Genomic DNA, 14,156 nt, shown 5'->3' with positions numbered 1-14,156 from the left:
AAAAGGATGACCTGGCCAAGCGGAGAGCTCAGAGTTGCTCATTTGTCACCAGGGAACCACAGCCCTTTTTGAAGACATCTATTACACAATCAGACCTGGAGAAGTGGCACCGACTCAAGTTATCGTCTGAGACCAGGTTGTTCCCCTTTCTAGCCAAAGTCACAACTGTAGAGTGAAGTTGCATGTTTTTGGTAAGAGAGGGCCACAAAATATCTGCACTTCATTTCTGGGGCAGACAGATTGTTTCATAATGTTTCCCACTGGGGCTGAGGACCTGCATTTCTCAGTAAAGTCAGTTGAATGCAAATTGCTCAGTACTAAAACTGTTTTTTTTAAGCTATTCATCAGTTTTAGAGAGTCTTGCTTTTATTTTTTTCTGCTTTTCAGCGTATTTTGCAGTTTAGATTATTTTTTCTTCCTTTAGAAGGATTTTTTTAATGGTTGGTCACATTTTATGGTTGACTAAATCCTGGACTTTGTGTTTATTCTTCCACATGGTTTTACCTGCGTGTAATTTGCTGTTTTTGGTCTCAGAGTTGTAGCCTTGTAAAGTTTAAATTCGGAAACAAGTCTTTAATTTTTCTATATTAAATTAACAGCAGGACTAACACTCATCAGTAAATCATTACATCTTGAATGTGTTTAAGATTAAATGGTGACATTCCAGAAGAATTATTTAAAAAGGTCCATGCTTATGGTTTCATTTAGTGCATTTTTTTTTTGTATGCTTTGGTAATGAAATAATTTATTTATATAAAAATATTCAACCAAATCTGACAAAAATCACTTTTTATACTTAATATAAATTGCATTTAAGATGAATGATTATTTTTATTTTGCCAAAACGGTTTACACTCAATTAACTTTTTGCCTATCAACTGTATTGAAAATCTGGCAGTTAACTCATCTCAAGGATCATTCTGTCAAGTAACATGAAAACACTGTTTAAAACTCTTAAGATAATTTGCTCCTTCAAGCATTTCTTTCTTTCCTTCCTGCTTCAGCAACTATACTTAGCAATTACTTTGTGTTAGTAATTAGGAATTTGTTTTATGGCATCACTAACGGAAAGAGCTGTTTGCCAAATCTTGTTTCAGACAGCTGCTTTTTATGTGGTTTCTGCATCTCTTCATCATCTGCTCTTCCCTGACCTGTTTCCTTTTGCTTCTCTCATTCTCTGACTTTCCCGGCCCAGTGAAGAAACCTCAAATCTTTTTTGTCAGACCTTGGACAAGAACGGGCCTGCTGTACAGGCAAAGGCTGCTGCGCTGGATGACTTGGCCAGCCGAAACACCAATAGAGCAACCAAAAAGGCTACAGGCAGTCGGCAGCGGTTTGTACATTTTGGTCCAGTGACAGAAATAGATCAGAAAAGCTGGGAGAAGGTTAGCATTCCAAAAACCACATCAGAAGGTGAAGCAACTGAACATGTAACTAATATAGTTCATGTTTCAAGTAGTGATGCTTCAAGCAAGACTCGTGATTCTGATTTGAAACACCTTAGGCAGATATCCAGGTATGCAATGCCATTTTGCTACATTTACTTGCCTAACCAGAAAGTGCATATTAATATACATGTTTAGTTTAGCAAAGTTAGCATTGTTCAATAATTTAATAGAAGAGAATAGTGTCTCGCACAATAAGCACTGTCATAGAGCACTTAAACATTTGACTGTAAACTTACATTAATTCTAAATTACAAAGGCCCATGCTGTCTTTTAATAGTACATTTCAGTACCTGCTCTGTTTCTCCTTTTTTGTTATAAAACCCAAAACTTTATACAGTATAACACTTTTTCAGAGTTAATTAAGAACGATTTTGTTTATTTGATATAACTAAAGATAAGCAGAACGTATAGAACTAGCAGTGTTGCCCATCTAACACTGTTTGAAATCTAAGTAATTCATGTAGATGTGAGAATGGAATGTATTTTATAACGCATGTCATAATAAAATGTATTACATTTGTCATTCCAGTGGATGATGCATCACAAACATTTGTAGTAATAAAATGCATTACTACAAATGTTTGTAGTGTACCATCTGTTGGAATGACAGACATATAGCAACTGGATGAATACACAGATATAAAGACAGACACTTAACCTTTTATTAAGGTGGATAGGTGTGAACTTTATAAGCCTAAAAATGTGCTTTTGGTGATTATATAAATATCTTTTTTAAAAAGGTTTTAAATAGATGGTGAATAGTATGAAGTACTGCGGTTGTGCAGTTGTTAATGCTTCTTCTTCACAGTTCTAGTGTCCTGGTCTCAAATCCCACAACTACAGTATCTGTTATTAGGACAGAGTCTGCCTGTTTTATTAATGTCATTCTAGATTTTTCTCTAGTTTAGCTGTTGCTAAATCATTGCTCATTGTTGATTCCAACCTTGCATACAAACTGTCCAGTTTGAGTCCCAGCCCCCCTGACCCTGAACTGGATTAAGTGCATTTGAAAATAATAAGTTAGAAGTAGCATTACAAATTGCAGGAAATACACATTTGTTTGCTTATTGGAAAAAAGTCTAATGATTTATAGTCACTTATTGAGTAAAGTTTGGCTTACTTATGTACACACACAATCTATTCACAGAACTGTTTGTGCATATGTTCAGTACAGACATTGGTCAATGCTTATCAGCAAGGCAGCCTACACGCCACATGATTTTTAAAACCATTTCCTTTAAGTGCAATTTAGGGCAGCACTATACAAGCATGTGTATACCCTCAGAATAAAGTTCAGTTAAACTAATTTTAATAAAGTCCATTTACACTTCTATTCCTAGTGTGTTTTATACTCTTACAAAAACTGTAGTTAAATTAAAATCCCAAATGAAATGTTTTTAATCTTTGCCAAGACACATAGGGTAAACCTTAACAGATTTGTCATTGATTTGTTGCTTCATTAAAAATGAATAACTATGACTTTTTTAATGAACGAGGAAAGACCATTCAGTCTGTCAAGCTCCTATAAGTTTTCCCAGTATCTTATGTTAGCTACATACTACATGACTTGGTTGTTTGTTTCAGAATTCCATGACTGTTTATGGTGAAAAAAGTGTTTCCTGTTTTCTGCCCTGATTATCCTTTTCTTAATTCCCACTATTGTTGACAAGTACATGTCTCAGTGTTAACTCTAAAAATCCCTTCAATCATCCTTTAAAGATGACAAGACTGTTTTTAAGTTTTCTTTTTATTAGTCCTTTGTGGGGTTTTTTTTTTTTTAAAGAAAAGTAACTGTAGTAAATTATCTTAGCCTGTCAGAGTAGGATGTTTAGTCCAGAAAAACATACAACTTTCAGATAATTTTTATCTTTTTTTGTAGGATGGTGACCAAAACTGTACATAGTACTTTAAATGGGATTTCACTACTCTATTATAGAGACTTGATTTATGACCCAAGATTTTGCCCACCTTCTTAATTATTTCTGCACAGTGCCCAGAGAATAAGAGTACTGTGTCACAGTAATCCTCTAAATCCTATACAGACGTTGCTTGATGCACCTCATGGTTAGCCACATTGTATTTGTAAATTATTTTAGGAATGACTATTTGTTGTACTTTGCGTTCCTCTACGTTAAACTGCATTACCCAGTTTTGAAGAATGTTGTGGTGTTTTTAATTTCTATTACTTCCCCTTTATTTGTTATCCCACAAGTCTTGTTGTCATCTAATAATTTTGAGAATTGATTAAATTTCAGTAGAATTTGTGTGATTAATATGAATGAGAAAGACTAGCAGTCTAAGCATCGATCCCCAAGTAACTCCACTTGTGGCCACACCCCACATGCAGCATTATTCTATTATACTTTTTGTCTCCTGCTGAATAACAAACTTGATATCTATTTCAGTAAAATAAGACTTTTAGTGAAAACATCTTGCCTCAGAATTACCCTTTGGAGTACAACAGGTAGCAAAGGCTTTTTTTAGTATTGGTTCCTGTTTGTGAAAATCAGCACTTGGACTTGTTTAGCATTACCTGCTATGATTGATCTGCTCATTTTTTTTTTTGTCAGTTTGGAAAATGTTGATCCATTTTCTTCATATTGGCAAAGCTAGGAATGCTCCAATCAGGTTTTTAAGGCCTATACTGATTACCAATTTCATGTTACTGGCCAATTCTGCTCTTTGTATATCCATCCATTATCCAACCCGCTATATCCTAACTACAGGGTCACGGGGGTCTTCTGGAGCCAATCCCAGCCAACACAGGGTGCAAGGCAGCGAACAAACCCCGGGCAGGGCGCCAGCTCACCGCAGAGCACACACACCAAGTACACACTAGGGAAAATTTAGAATCGCCAATGCACTTAACCTGCATGTCTTTGGACTGTGGGAGGAAACCGGAGCACCCGGAGGAGACCCACACGGACACGGGGAGAACATGCAAACTCCACGTAGGGAGGATCCCTGAAGCGAACCCGGGTCTCCTAACTGCGAGGCAGCAGCACTACCCCCCATGCTGCCCACTCTTTGTATATATTTTTTATATTCCTTTAAAAAACTTTTTACACTAAGCTCCAGCATGATTAGATAATGAGAAGCTTCATGCCCTAAATTAATTTAACTTTGGGGTCTATAGTTTAATTATAAAAATACCAAACTTTTATTTTATTAACAAAATACAATTATGTATGCTTATTGTTCACTGATCATAAAAAAACAGTAAAATAACATTTCCTTACAATTTACACTTTAACTAATATAATATGTACAAAAATATTTATCCATAATATACAGTATATAACATGAAAGAAAATAAAATGCTTCTTACAATTACAAGCTGTCATATTGTTAATTTCTACTTTAATGTGCCTATCTGAAACAAAGCTTAATTTAAATAATCGGGAGTGTGCTCCCCTCGACTTTCTCATATACTGAGATGGAAGAAAAGGTAATCAGAACTAGGGAATCCATTCCCGGATAGGTTTATCCATTCCCGGGAATTCGGGAATCCCACATTTCATTCCCTGGAATCCCGGGCTCCCAGGGATGACACAGTGCACGGGCATCTCACATGTGAACGGTTTTAGAATGACCAACACTTATTTTTAATAAAACTACTGCAATATGTTGACACAAATAAAAGACTAACCTTATGTACAAGCAGTTCATGCTGTCATATAAATACATCTATCTTTATTTGCGGTAATAAGAGTGCAGAAAGCACAACGTCCTCACAGGTGGTGCAGTGGTAGTGCTGCTTCTTTGCAGTAAGGAGACTGTGGAAGATTGTGGGTTCGCTTCCCGGTTCCTCCCTGTGTGGATAGTGATTTGAGTACTGTGAAAAGCGCTATATAAATGTAATGAATTATTATTATTAAAGTGTCCAGCGTGCGGTCATCCAGGCAAGAGCGCACCTTCGTGCAGAAGTACACCAGCCACTGAGAAAGCACACTTTGCCTTCACTGAAGTAGGCGGCACAATCATCAGATCCTGATGGTGGCCAGACAATTCCCCACATCAGTCAATTCCCCACATTCCCAACTCCCCACAATTACAATTCCCCACATCACAATTCCCCACATTGCAATTCCCCACATTGCAATTCCCCACTTCCACAACTCCCCACATTGGGATAATATGGAGTGCACTGAATTAATAATATAATGAAGGAATTCTAAAATGCAAATAGTAGTAATTAATCTCCAAAAGTTTTATTTCATGACAATTTATTGAAATGCATTACTGATTACAAAATACAAGTAACTGATATACACAAATGAACAAATGAGTTTAATACAAAATATGCTTGGTACAAAATAATGAATTAGATAAGGTCCTATTCCATTTGCTAATAATTCCACTGTACAGGTTTATCTTTACTCCCGACTAGGGTAAGTTCGCTACAGACTATCAAACGTGCAAACTTGGTGCGCGCGACGCGGAGCACGTAGATACGTTGTAAGGCGCGAGAAGAATTTTATTTGATTTATTTCGTGTTTTTATTTTTACACCATAAGTAGAGTCTATTATTTTTGAGAACTTTAATTTTGGTAATTTAAAAAAGATAAAAATCAAAAATGTTACGTTTTAGCATGTTTTAAGAAAGATTCAAAAAATAATAGAATTCAACTTACCTGTTTCAAATTTTTAAAAGGCAAATTGTATATAAAAATGCATGCTTGGATAATGTATTTTTACATATTTATTAACAAGTAGCGTTTTTAAATAAAATAATGCTCGATGTGGGGAAACGGAGGGCACGCTTTTGTATCATTATATGGACTGTCTTATATAGTACATTAGTCTATGGTTATAATAAATATTATCCCAATGTGGGGAGTTGTGGACGTGGGGAATTGTGAATTTGGGGAATTGCAATGTGGGGAATTGTGATGTGGGGAATTGTAATTGTGGGGAGTTGGGAATGTGGGGAATTGACTAAGGTGGGGAGTTGTCATGGAACCGATACTGATACACTTGTTCTAAACAACGCCTGCGCTTGCCGTTGCGCTGAAACACCGCCATTTCAGTTTTTACTGATGCATCCAGTTTCTTGTCATCATTCTGTGATGGCAAGTTTCTTGGCACAGATAATGCGGATGCAACAGACTGACGCATTGCAATTTCAAGTTGTTGTTCAAAGCTGTTGTCTGATGAAGTGCAAGCTGCAGCAATGGCGCCACGCCGCCACCTTAATTATTTTCAACTATAACTCTTATTTCTTGATCGATTTTTACACTTTTACACGCTATATATGCAAGCCTGGCCGTTCCCGTTTTCCCAGGAATTACAGCAGTTTCATTCCTGGGAATGAAAAATGTCCGGGAATCCTGGGCTCCCGATCCCTGATCAGAACCACTTCCAGTTGTGTAATATTTCTCAAATATTATATCTTTGTTTCTCATCATAACTAATTGATAATATTGATACACAATCATTTATCTCTATTTATAATCAAAGTTTATATTAAAATTATATTTTCTCACGTAGGGAGGTAAAAAACAGTGGTGGAATTTTTGATTACATATGCATTACTTAGATTACGTGCAAAGTGAAAAAGAGTTATAGTCACCTAAAAACATACAAAAGTGTTAGTATTATATAATATTTGTTGCAATAAATTGCTATAGGTAAAACTGCATTGAGCTATATTTAATTATGATAATGATAGTGGGGGAAATAAAAAATCATAAAATTAAATGTATTACCAGGAACACAACAGAGATGTAGCAGCTTTTTGTTCCCATTACATCTTTATATTTACTTGGCATGTCCAATGTTTACATGTTATTGCTACACTGGTGATGTATCAATTAAAATAAAAATAATTGTTGTTGTTGAAAGAATATGCATTTTAATATTGTGTACATGTTTATATTTACGTGAAATTTGGATGGTTGTTGAAATAAAATACTACTTCCGATTGAGAAATTTTTCTCAAATTTCATATCTGTTTGCTTGTTATCATTATAAATATCTATACAAAATTTAAATCATCTATCTGTAATTATAACCATGGTTTAACTGAATGCTTTTGTGAATTGTCAAGTAAAGTACCACTTCCGGTTGCCGGAAGTGGCTCAAAAGTCGATAGGATTCCTTATTTTTGATATAAAGTAGGTGTACAAAATCTCACTGACCTAGGTCAAAGCGTTTTCAAGTTATTGTGTTTACACACAGACAGACATAATTTCAAAAATGGTATTTTCTGACTCATTAAGGTCTAAAACATCAAGATTCATCAAAATCTCAAGGTCACATTTTTTTCACGATCCCTGTACTTTCTCTATACTATGTATGTGAGAAAGTAAAAAAGTAGTTTCACCAATTCTCTGACAAAAAAAATATTCTCACAAAATCACTTAATTGATATTGGCAAATAATAACACTGCTTAAAATGTAAATATGCAGCCACTTATAATTTTTTTTTGTTAAAATATACATTTACTATATTTATACAGGTGTTTTTTTTTTCTTTAGTATATCAACTAGACATTCCTTAATTCCTGAGGTGTAATTATAAATATGGATTACCTTTTTAATTATTCTGTATTTGTTTCTTGGCAAACCTTCTTCTGTGTGACACACACACAAACAAATAATAAACACAGTACAAATCTTTAAAAAAGCAGCAAATGTCTTTAATATTCATAAGATGTTTATCAAGAAGATACAAGGCTAACATACTTAACAAGTTTACAAGTAAAAGATACATTTTGCTGTTAAACTAGAAAGTTTATTGTTTACTGTGCAGTAATTTCAAATTCTTCTTTATCTCCAATTAAAAATGTAAGCTGCTGCACTTAACACAAGCTCGGTGTCCAAACTAAGATAAATGCTGTCTGTTTTAATTAAAGGAGAAAATAAAATGGTCTGAATTCATTAAAGCAGATGTTCTTGCCATTTAATTCCACTGGACAACTTTCTGAATTCCTTTTTCTCATTTTATTATTCTACCTTGTTTAACATAAAGTCTAATATTCCAATCTTCTCTCACTCTCTGGTGAAGTTTGGCTTTACTTGCTTTGTTTACGCTACAGAAAGTTCACTACCAATAAACAAAAGATGCACACTGGCTCACCTACCATAATGCCTCACATAAAGGAGCACTGCAGCTAAATTACCTTAAAGCTTAGAAAATCAGATGCTGAATAGTTTGTCTTTTGCGATTGGCCAGTTTACAGATTACCGATCGTGTCTTTTGTAGTAAAAATCGGCCAATTCAGATTGGCGGCTGATTGATTGGAGCATCACTAGCTAAAGCCTTCATTCACAAAATGTAGTAGTAGTCTGCATTTCTTTGCAGCACATAAGCAGAGTCACTATCTTAATTGCATAAACGATGAAGTACATCTGAATAGGGACGATCACATATTTTGTTTCAATATAAAAAACTCATTAACAGTTGCATTTTAATTTAGCTGTAATGTTTTTAATACACTAAGTTATTGTTTTGTCTAACAAAAGGAAAGATTGTGTATATGTGCAATATATATTTGCATGTGTGTGTATGTATTCAGTTCATTTGAATTTGGTTTGTCAGTGGGGATTTTACAGAGAGACCATGACATCACACTAAACAGCAGATTATAACTCAACCATCAAACATAGTTTATTACAAATTAATAAAGAATTGTAACTATTCATACATATAATATCAAATCACACTTGGTGTTTAAAAAATGATTTCAAAAACAAGCCAGCAGAACATGAAATGAAACAGACTCCATACAAAATGAAAAAAGTTGTTTCATCCATTCCCTAATTCTTTCTCACTTCCCCCCTCTGTCTATCCCGCACAATGCTGATCTCTTCTTCTCACCAGTGAACCTAAATGCCAGTTCTCCTTCCACACTCTTTTATACCTTTGGCATGAAATGGTTCTAGATGCTCCACCATTGTCACCAAGCCACACAATCATTTCCACAGTCAGAAATGTACTTTTTTTTGCACAGACACCAGCCTAGAAATCCCTTTAGTTGAAAGTGATGTCGCTGCACAAAGTGTTTAGCAAACATTAAAGATTTTTGTCTGTAAAACCTCATTTTTGGTGGGGTCTCTCTTTAAAAAAAAAAAAAAAAAAAAAAAAGCAGCTTGCTTCCAGTTTAGCACTGTGTGGTGCCATGTGCCAGGCTGAAGGTTTATAACTCTTTTTCTTTGTCTTTCAGACATCAGTTGTCAAACTTTATCATGCTCTTTGATACCTCAAAAACAAAACAGAGATTTATCTATAGAATTATGTATTGATATACTATATGATTGTGTGTTTTTATTGTGTATATATATATATGCATATATTCATAGTTGATATTCTTGAATAACATTATTTATGTCAATATGTGTAAAGAGTCTAAAGCATAGTTACAGCATTGCTTTAAGGAACATTTGTCATAAAGGTAACATGAATGTTTAAAATGCATGATTAAAATTATAGTATTTGAGGACATATACTTTATACAGAAGCTTTATTTGTGCATTCTTTTAATCTGGAATGCTTGTTTTTCTTTCCCTTTGTTTATTTGCACTGTCGCGTCTCTTGATCCAGTGAAACTAATAGAGAAAGCAGTGTGCCTGTGAACCCAGATGGTTTCTGCAGTAGTCCTTTAGTTATGAGGGATAAACATGAAGCTTATGAAGCTTGTGAAGCAGACTGGCATCTGCAGGAAGACAGTGATGAGGAGGAGGAAGAACGATTACCTAATTTGGAAAAGGATGACATGTTGGCCCGTAGAACTGGAACTTTCCAGAAACAAAACATGAATCCTGTTTTCAACAAGTTTCTTCCTATGCCAGCATCACTAAGATCAAGGCAGGATGCTCACTCTAAGAAAAGCCAGCGACCTGAAGATAGCCCTAGAGTGATGTGAGCTAGCCTCTTATTTTCTGCCTGTTCCAAACTGCTTGATACTAACCCATGAGTGGTTATTTTTAGAACTAACGGAGTTTCAAAGTGCCATTTTAATTGTTTGGATTTATTGGCATTTCGTTTTCACAAATCATTTTTAACAGAATGTAAGATATAATGCTGTTTGTGATGTTTTGTTAAAAAAAACTTATATGAAAATGAGATAAATGCTGTCACGTGATGCTGGTGTAATTTGCTTAATCCCCTTTCCTGGTTGCTAGGATACACCAAATTTGTAAATGTACCAAGGCTCTATTATAGACTTATTTCGAGTGCTATTATGTAGCTGTTAATAGAGAACTAGCCTGGAGTGCTTACCAGACGACAACAGCAACTTTTTATTTTAAGTCCTTATTTAAACTGGCATACTTCTATTTAATGTGTTACAAAGCATAGCGATAAGTACGTACAAGTGCCATTTCCGCATTGTCCTAAACTTTGTAGTATAAAGCTTCTCCTGGATCTCTGAGCCAGTTGCTTAATCCTAGTGGTTTGTAAAAATGGTGGTTTATGTTCTTTGTTTTATCATAGTTTTCTGTGGCTTTTGTTTGGAATTTTCAAGAGCACTAGCAAAGCAAAGGCTTAAGATTAAGAAAGTTCACATCTACTGTTTCAGTGCTCCACCTATTTTTTGGTAGTTTGCTGATGACTATAATGAATATTTTTCTACTTGAATTCATCCTGTTCACATGTTTACCCCGTGTCTGTTAATTTTGAAGACATGAAAAATTCATTGGTGAATACAACTGTACATGTTTCATTGTACTTGTCTGAAAAAACAATGGAGCTCTCCAAATTTCACAGAATCTGTTCTTCTCACCAGTTGCCCATATTGCTTTCCCAGATGATCCTAATTGTGAAATAGTATTCCTTGGTGGTCTTGAGGAACATAAAGTAAAGATATATAGACACTGCTAGACATATTCTGGAAAAAAAACCTTGTGGAATTTATAGCTAACATACAAGTTATTGCAATATGTGTAATGTCTAAAGAAGAATAAAGTGCTACCCAACATATTACTCCAGTCCAGATGGTGTGTACTTTATCTGTTTTCCAGGACTGAGCTATCCATTGTAGGCATTGTCAAGTGTATTCTGAAGATATCTTCAGTACATTCCCTCAAAATGCACTGTGAAGCATACTCCAGAGCCTTTTCACTTCAGATTCAATGTTAACTAAACCTAACTATGAATAGCTGGTGCTCCTCACATCTTAGTATGTCAGATGGGTTTTTACTGGGAAGTCCAGGATTTGAGTTCCACCTTGTATCTTCGCCTAGATGTTTAATTTCTTCTTTTGTGTGTATCAGTTTTTATACACTGTTAACTCTGTTTTTCAAAATAACAATACTGTAATGCTTAACCTATAATCTCTTTTCATGGTTTAAGTGATTCATTTGGATTGGAGCAAAGTATGGTTTAACTCTCCAAGCTTGGTTTTCTAAAACACCTAATAAACTTAAAGGATAGTTGGGATGTGCACCAAATACAGTCAACATTTGATTTTTTTTTTTTCTTTCATGGTTGCAGCTAGCACTGCCTAATAGCTTTGAGTGGTTGGAGTAGGGTGGCCAGGGTCACCTTGCCATTGACTGGTTTGATCTGTCAGTTCCTCAGGCAATGACAAATAGTGTTGTTTCTACTAACAGTGCTAGGAATTCGTGTGGATCAGAGAGCCTGGAATCCACAACTTCTCCAGGCAATGAAGTACAAATTGTCTCTCCTGTGAACATCCAGTCTACTGAATTTGAGGAAGACAGCGATGAAGAGACTAGAGAAGGAAGGCTCCCAGACCTGGAGAAAGATGATATGCTGGCACGTAGGACTGGGGCCTTTCAAAGAATGCCATGCTATACCTTTAATCAGTTTCTTCCAGTTCCTGGCTCTCTCCAAAAAAATCAGGGTGTTGACTTGGAGAAAAGTAACAGGTTAGATGAGGCCTGGGGCTTTTCCCTACAGTGTTGCTTTTCAAATACTTTGTTGCATCATTCTTTGGTGTCCTTGTTGGCGATTGTTTTGTTTTTTTCCTCATTTTCATTTTGGAAATAGTGTTATTTGGATGTTCTGAAAGCTTGGTGTTGCATGAAACTAGTGGAGCAAGGAAAGCTATGTCAGCAGTTTTTCTTAAGCTTTACTTGGCTGCATGCAGTAAACTATCAGTCTGGTATTTTTTCTCATTTTGTTTATACAGGAAAGATCACCCAACTGATGACCTGCTACATTTTGTAACTTAAAAGGATGACTTTCTCATTGTGTTTGTATGTGTTTTTTTTTTTTTTTTTTTTCTTTTCTGTAATAGGTGTTTTCATTGAGTGCCTCACTGAAATCAGATACAGTAACCATTCAGAAGGATTAACATTTTTTGCCTGTCCTTTGATGCCTGTTGCCCTGCAATGAATGGCCTGTTGTTTGTGTTGCATTACTTGTTCAGTGCGCTTATGGTATAACAGGATCATTCTTTCAGCAGCAGCTCTGGTCTGTCAGAACCTGTGGATCAATGCAGGCAGATTGCTATGACAACAGTAGGCGTCAGGCCCAAGGAGAGTCGTGCAACAACCAAGGTCCCGCTTCATGGGAATAAAGAGAAGGAGGGAAAAGAACCCCTTTCTGATATGGAGAAGCATGATGTGAACAGCCTGGCACCTGCCTCCCCCAAAAGAACATCACTTGTTGTCAGTCAGGCCTTCTCCGTGTCTGCTTCCCCACCAGTTCAGACACTCAAGGACGATAAACCAAGGAGGAGGCCATCTTGGTTAGATGACGATCTACCACCAATGTGAGACTTTGCACTTTTTAACAAGGATTTGCATCTCTTTTTTAAACTATTTAAATCTGATTGGACTTTTTGGAAGCACCACTAGAAGCACACTTTGGTTAAATGTATTGCTGTGGAGTTGTCCCAGTTGCTTGTTAGAGTTCCTCCTAGAGTTACCAAAACTGGTGAAAGGCACAGCCCACTAGAAAACTATGCTGTTTTCCCACTGTTATGTCTGACAGTGTCTCCCAGGAAAATTTAATATTTTTCCATGCAGATTTATACCAAGGCTTAAAACAGAAAATGCAAAAGTACCAGAATCAAAGTCAGTAAATTATAAGCTTAACCAGGTCCTAATATTATAAAACTTACAGTACTGTATGCACAAGAGATGCTTCATAAAATGCCACTGCATAAGGGCATCTGAATTAATTTTGTGAAGTTCTTTCATTGTATTGTAATAATGGTGTAAAGTTAAATTCTGAATACAGGATCAAAAATAGCAGGCGCCTCCAAAATGTAGTGTGTTTTTTTTAGTAAAGAATACAGCATGGCTATTATTTATTTATTTTGTAATAAAATTATGAACCCTTTAATTCCCTTTCCAAATAGAAAGAATTAAAAAATAAACATTAAAAAACTAAGGTTCGTTGTGATAACTCAATTAATTTACAACTGCATGCAGTTTGCAGCTCTAGAAGCACTGTTATAAAAAAAAAAAAAAAAACTATACCTGTCGATTGACTACAAGCGCTCCTCAGGGTCGCAGCTACAAGCATTATGAACAGTTCAGGACTATTAGTAATTCTTCAGTTTTATTAATGAAAAAGTACATTTTTCACATTCATGTGCTGTTTTATAGTTTTAAAGGAACATTTTTGCTGTCGCACTTGCTATAGTTAGCAGGGATGCATAAACGTCCCTAAAGGAAAACTTTAGTAGTTTCCAAAAGTTATTTCTTCACAGTCATGGTATATATTGATTTGCCACATAAAATTATATTCTGAAGTGAAGCATTTTTTTTAAATCATGTAGCTTCCAAATACAT

At 35.5% G+C, this 14,156-nt stretch overlaps 1 protein-coding gene across 3 annotated transcripts in view; it reads left to right on the top strand.

The window, feature by feature from the left end:
- LOC114651884 (LIM and calponin homology domains-containing protein 1-like) overlaps positions 1 to 14,156 on the top strand; it is a 338,328-nt gene that overhangs the window by 243,595 nt on the left and 80,577 nt on the right. Inside the window, exons 11-14 of one of the 3 annotated variants that reach the window (XM_051928055.1) lie at positions 1,196 to 1,516; positions 9,994 to 10,311; positions 12,003 to 12,281; positions 12,818 to 13,129. In XM_051928055.1, coding sequence (XP_051784015.1) covers positions 1,196 to 1,516; positions 9,994 to 10,311; positions 12,003 to 12,281; positions 12,818 to 13,129 — 1,230 coding nt within the window. The remainder of the gene's footprint in view (positions 1 to 1,195; positions 1,517 to 9,993; positions 10,312 to 12,002; positions 12,282 to 12,817; positions 13,130 to 14,156) is intronic. The other 2 variants (XM_028801930.2, XM_028801931.2) reach the window with 2 other exon arrangements.

This window comes from Erpetoichthys calabaricus, chromosome 5 (genome assembly GCF_900747795.2).
Source record: "Erpetoichthys calabaricus chromosome 5, fErpCal1.3, whole genome shotgun sequence".
NCBI classification, from domain to species: domain Eukaryota; kingdom Metazoa; phylum Chordata; class Cladistia; order Polypteriformes; family Polypteridae; genus Erpetoichthys; species Erpetoichthys calabaricus.
Note: the sequence above shows the minus strand (reverse complement) of the source record. Positions and strands in the feature narration are given on the sequence as shown.